The sequence below is a fragment of the Myotis brandtii genome, unplaced genomic scaffold, assembly GCF_000412655.1.
Source record: "Myotis brandtii unplaced genomic scaffold, ASM41265v1 scaffold1214, whole genome shotgun sequence".
Lineage (NCBI taxonomy): Eukaryota > Metazoa > Chordata > Mammalia > Chiroptera > Vespertilionidae > Myotis > Myotis brandtii.
Window position 1 is genome coordinate 577,698 of NW_005354231.1, and position 4,186 is coordinate 581,883.

At 59.5% G+C, this 4,186-nt stretch overlaps 1 protein-coding gene across 1 annotated transcript in view; it reads left to right on the forward strand.

Annotated features, from left to right (window-relative positions):
• The window catches only part of ZFAT (zinc finger and AT hook domain containing), a 60,401-nt gene that overhangs the window by 54,282 nt on the left and 1,933 nt on the right, over window positions 1-4,186 (forward strand). The window contains exons 16-17 of the mRNA XM_014533174.1: window positions 880-1,006; window positions 1,882-2,012. Coding sequence (XP_014388660.1) covers window positions 880-1,006; window positions 1,882-2,012 — 258 coding nt within the window. The remainder of the gene's footprint in view (window positions 1-879; window positions 1,007-1,881; window positions 2,013-4,186) is intronic.

The following is a 4,186-nucleotide window of genomic DNA, read 5'->3' on the forward strand; positions in this document are numbered from 1 at the left end:
CTTGTTCTCTGTTGGCTCTTCCTCCACCTCCTCCTCCTTTCTCCTCCTCCTCCAGGCCGGGAACGCCTGAGTGAATGTGGCGGGAATAGAGTGATCCGAGCTCTCCCGAGCCTGCCCATCACTGACCTGTGCTTACAGAGCACGCCTGGCTCCTGTCCATCTTGTGCGAAGCCCTCCCTTTTGTTCTTCGCTATTGTTGACAGTGATGCTTCCCTCAGTTTCCCTGGGCCTCCGCATCCCTTCTAGAAGGAGGTCTTCATTCCCGTTTAGCGTGTGAAATTCTGCTTGCTCCATCACAGTTGCTCCTTCTTCGCTCAAGAGCCCTCACTTTGCACAGATATGTTTCCTGTGTGCACTTTTGTTTATTGTGCCCATCGTATAAAAACAAAAAGGCACGAACAGCTAAGACATACTGAGCCCTGACCCGGCGCCGGGACCGGGGCTGCAGGCTTTGTACATATTACCTGATCGCCACCCCCTCTCCTGCCCTCCGCCACCCCCACCGAGGTGCCCTTCCTCTGCCAGCCACGGGGCAGGAGGCGCTGGTGTGGGGGCGCTGTGAGGTGGTGCTGGCGCCGTGGGCAGAGACAGGAGCCATCAGGGGAGCGTGCACAGGAGTCCCCGGCACCTCCAGTCTGATCTGCCCGGCTGTTCCCGGGCAAGGGCGTCAGCAGGGGGCTGCCCACCGGAGCGGGGCTAGAGCCTCCGTGTCCGCAAAGGGAAGTTTTCTCCCTGGGAAGTGGGGTTATTGGAGCAGCCGGCTCCTCGGGGAACAGTGAGAGGTTGCAGAGTGCCCTGGCTTTGTCTTCTTGCCTCCTCCCGGGACTCGGGGGGCAGGGGCCGTCCAGAAGGTCACTCGGGTGTGATGTGTTTGCTCAGCCAGCGACAGAGACTCCCGAGGAGCCCGCCACCCAGTACCTGCACATCGCGGAGGCCGAAGAGGACGTCCAGGGCACGCAGGCTGCCGTGGCCGCGCTGCAGGACCTGAGATACACCTCCGAGAGCGGTAGCATGGGTGTTACATGTGGGGGGGGTCCTGGGGGTGCGTGTGAAGGTGGTCAGGTCACTAACGTCATTGTTGCCGCGGTCATGTGCCCACCCTGCCCTTTACACAGTACCCACCTCCCCGCCTCTCACTGACTGTTCCCCGTGGGGCAGACACCCGCCCTGAGGATGCGGATGTGGACGGAGGCGTCACGATGTGCTGCCAGCATAGAGCAGGCCCTGGTCTCCCTCCTCGTGAACCATGGCCGGGCTCAGGGCTCCGTGTCCAGGAGAGCCACGGGGGTCAGGCCGATGGTGAGGGCAGGCGGGTATCTCAGGAGCCACCCGATAACATGGATTCTAATCTTTTAATTTTTTTAAATATACTTTTTAATTGATTTCAGAGGGAGAAGGAGAGGGAGATAGAAACATCAGGGATGAGAGAGAATCATTGATCGGCTGCCTCCTGCACGCCCCCTGCTGGGGACCAAGCCTGCACCCAGGCATGTGCCCGACAGGGAATCGAACCGTGACCTCCTGGTTCATAGGTTGACGCTCAACCACTGAGCCCACCGGCCGGGCTGGATTCCAGTTTTTTGAGATGATTCCAGTAGAACCCAAGCTTAATAGGTTTGGGACTAGACGCCCGTCGCTTGGACAGTGAGACATCCCAGGGTGTTTTGCCCGGAGCCTATTGCCGACCGCCTGCCTGTGTGCCTGGGGCCCGGACCTCTGCCTTGACGCCATGGCTGGCACTGCCCAGGCCTCCGTCTTGAGAGGTGGTCTCGTGTTACCACACTTGAGTTCAGAGCCTCTGGGCTGGAGCTCTGGCTGTTCGCATTCGGGGACCTTCGGGACCAGCGGCCTAAGGGGTCCCATCTGTTTCTTCCCCGTAAGGTGACCGGCTGGACCCCACAGCGGTAAACATCCTCCAGCAGATCATTGAGCTGGGCAGCGAGGCCCACGACGCCACGGCCGTGGCCTCCGTGGTTGCCATGGCTCCCGGGACGGTGACCGTGGTGAAACAGGTAAGGGCCCTCGCCTCGCCTCCAACTCACTTCCCTAATAGAACCGCATGCGTGGGTCTAGTCCAGGGGTGGGCAAACTTTTTGACTCGAGGGCCACAATGGGTTCTTAAACTGGACCGGAGGGCCGGAACAAAAGCATGGAGCATGTGTGGGTCTAGTCTCACGCGTGTCCGTTTCTACCTGTGACTATCATGGAATTGTGTTTCCAGTCGCTCCGTGGATGGAGGTGTGTTTCGGGGGGAAGTTGTAATAGATTTGAAAATTCTCGGAACTTGTCATTCATTTTCTCTGAAGAATCCCAGCGTGGCAGGGAGCAGGATGCGGACACATTTGGGCACATGGTCATGAGAAGCCCCCTCGGGGCCTGAGGCACAGTGAGCCCACGCGTGGGGGCAGCCAGAGAGCCAGGAGGGGCCGCGTGGGCTGGCCTCCTAAACCCCAGCACCCCCAACCAGACCCACACGGCGTGCCTGTGCCGGTAGGAAGAAGTGCTCCGTTTCTGAGTGAAGGTCACACCGATGGGCTCACTTCCTCCTGTTCCAGCCTCAGGGGCTGCCTCTGTCACAGTGCGGAGCGTCCGATCAGCAGACCACCCTTTTGTCTGTCCGCACGCCTCTCTACTGTCTCCTGCTTCGCTGTACAGAAGGCCGAGTCTCGGTTACACAAATACTTAAAAACCAAGAACACAGTGAGCCCCTCAGAGCCAGGATGGACGAAGGGCATCTGACTTAGAATCCAGTTCAGGCTCCTGGAGGAGGGGTGTGCCGGGCGCAGCCTCTTCCCTAGTTATCCGTTCTTTCAGGCACTCGGTCGGAGGTATTCAGTAGGTGCCGACTGCAGCAGCAGGGTCCCTGGGTCCAGGAGACCAGGGCCTGCGCTCGAGGCGTTCTAGTGAGAAAAAGACAGCACACAGATCAGACAGAAAGGATGTCACGTGGTGACCAGGAGCCTGGAGAAACGGGGAAAGGGGAGGGAGTCGCTGGGGCTGTTTGATGAAGGTTGTCGGGCAGATCTGTGACGTGGGAGCAGAAACCTGGGAGAGGTGTGTGTTATCAGAGCTACCCAAGCTCATCTGTGCATTCAGCACTGAATTTTATAACGGAAGCCAAGAAGGAAAAGTGAAATGGTTAATTTAGGGAAGGGAGAGTGTTTTGCAGCCATCCTGGAGCTGGGGGCCCCGAGGGAAGCCGCCCCTCCCGAGAGTGGAGCCAGCAGAGCGCTGGCCGCACAGCGATGTGGTCCAGGCTCCATGGACTGGAGGCGGCAGCAGTGCAGGCCTCGGCCGGTTTATGGATAATCTGTACGTCCCCTGGGCTAAGCTTTCTGTGCTGCTCATAATTCACCCGCAAGATGTGTTAGATCGGCACTGGGGAGAACGGAGCACCTGTCCCGGGGGTAATGACACCGTGAAGCCGTGTGATTTCTGTTGTGGAGAACAGTTTCCAGCCTGTGCTAATGGGTTAGGCCCTGGAGTGATCGACTTGAACAGCGAATGGTGATAGCCAGACAGCCAGCCATAAAGGGATGGGGACAGGGCAGAGCACGAATTCAGCCCTCTCACTGTGGCCTGTGCTCCCTTCAGCTGCCACCACCCTGCACCCTCCACGAGGTCTCAGGATGCGGGGTCACCCAAGCTCAGGTCCAGCTCTTGCTGCTTCCCAGCTGTTTGCCCTTCGATGAGTCCCTGGACCCCTAGAAGCTTCCATGTCCCCACTTGTAAGCCGGGACAGAAATGCTCACGCCACGAGATGTTGTGTGGAAGCTGCAAGGGCCGGGTGGGGTTCCATGGGGTTCCATGGGGTTCCATGGGGACAGGGAGGGAGTCGGCGATGAAGACCCGGCACCCAAGGAGGGCGGCTGCCGACCGGTGCTGTCCTTGCTGCTCTTCTCTGTGCTCCTCCCATCCGCTGGCCGCCATGGGGGCTCCTTGTCCTGCTTTGGGTGGACAAGGTGATTTGGCATCCGCAGCAATAGGGGACCCCCCCAGCACAACCCTCCCTTACCCTGAGTGCCCAGGCTTCGTGGGCAGGCAGACGGGCAGTGGGAGGGCTGGGGATAGAGTCCCAAAGGCCGTGGGAGCAGCTAGCAGGGCGGCACATTGTGCCAGGCGGCAGAATCTTCTGGAAAGGTGAACAGGGAACTCTGTCCAGGGGGTTGGCCATTGAGTGGCGGCC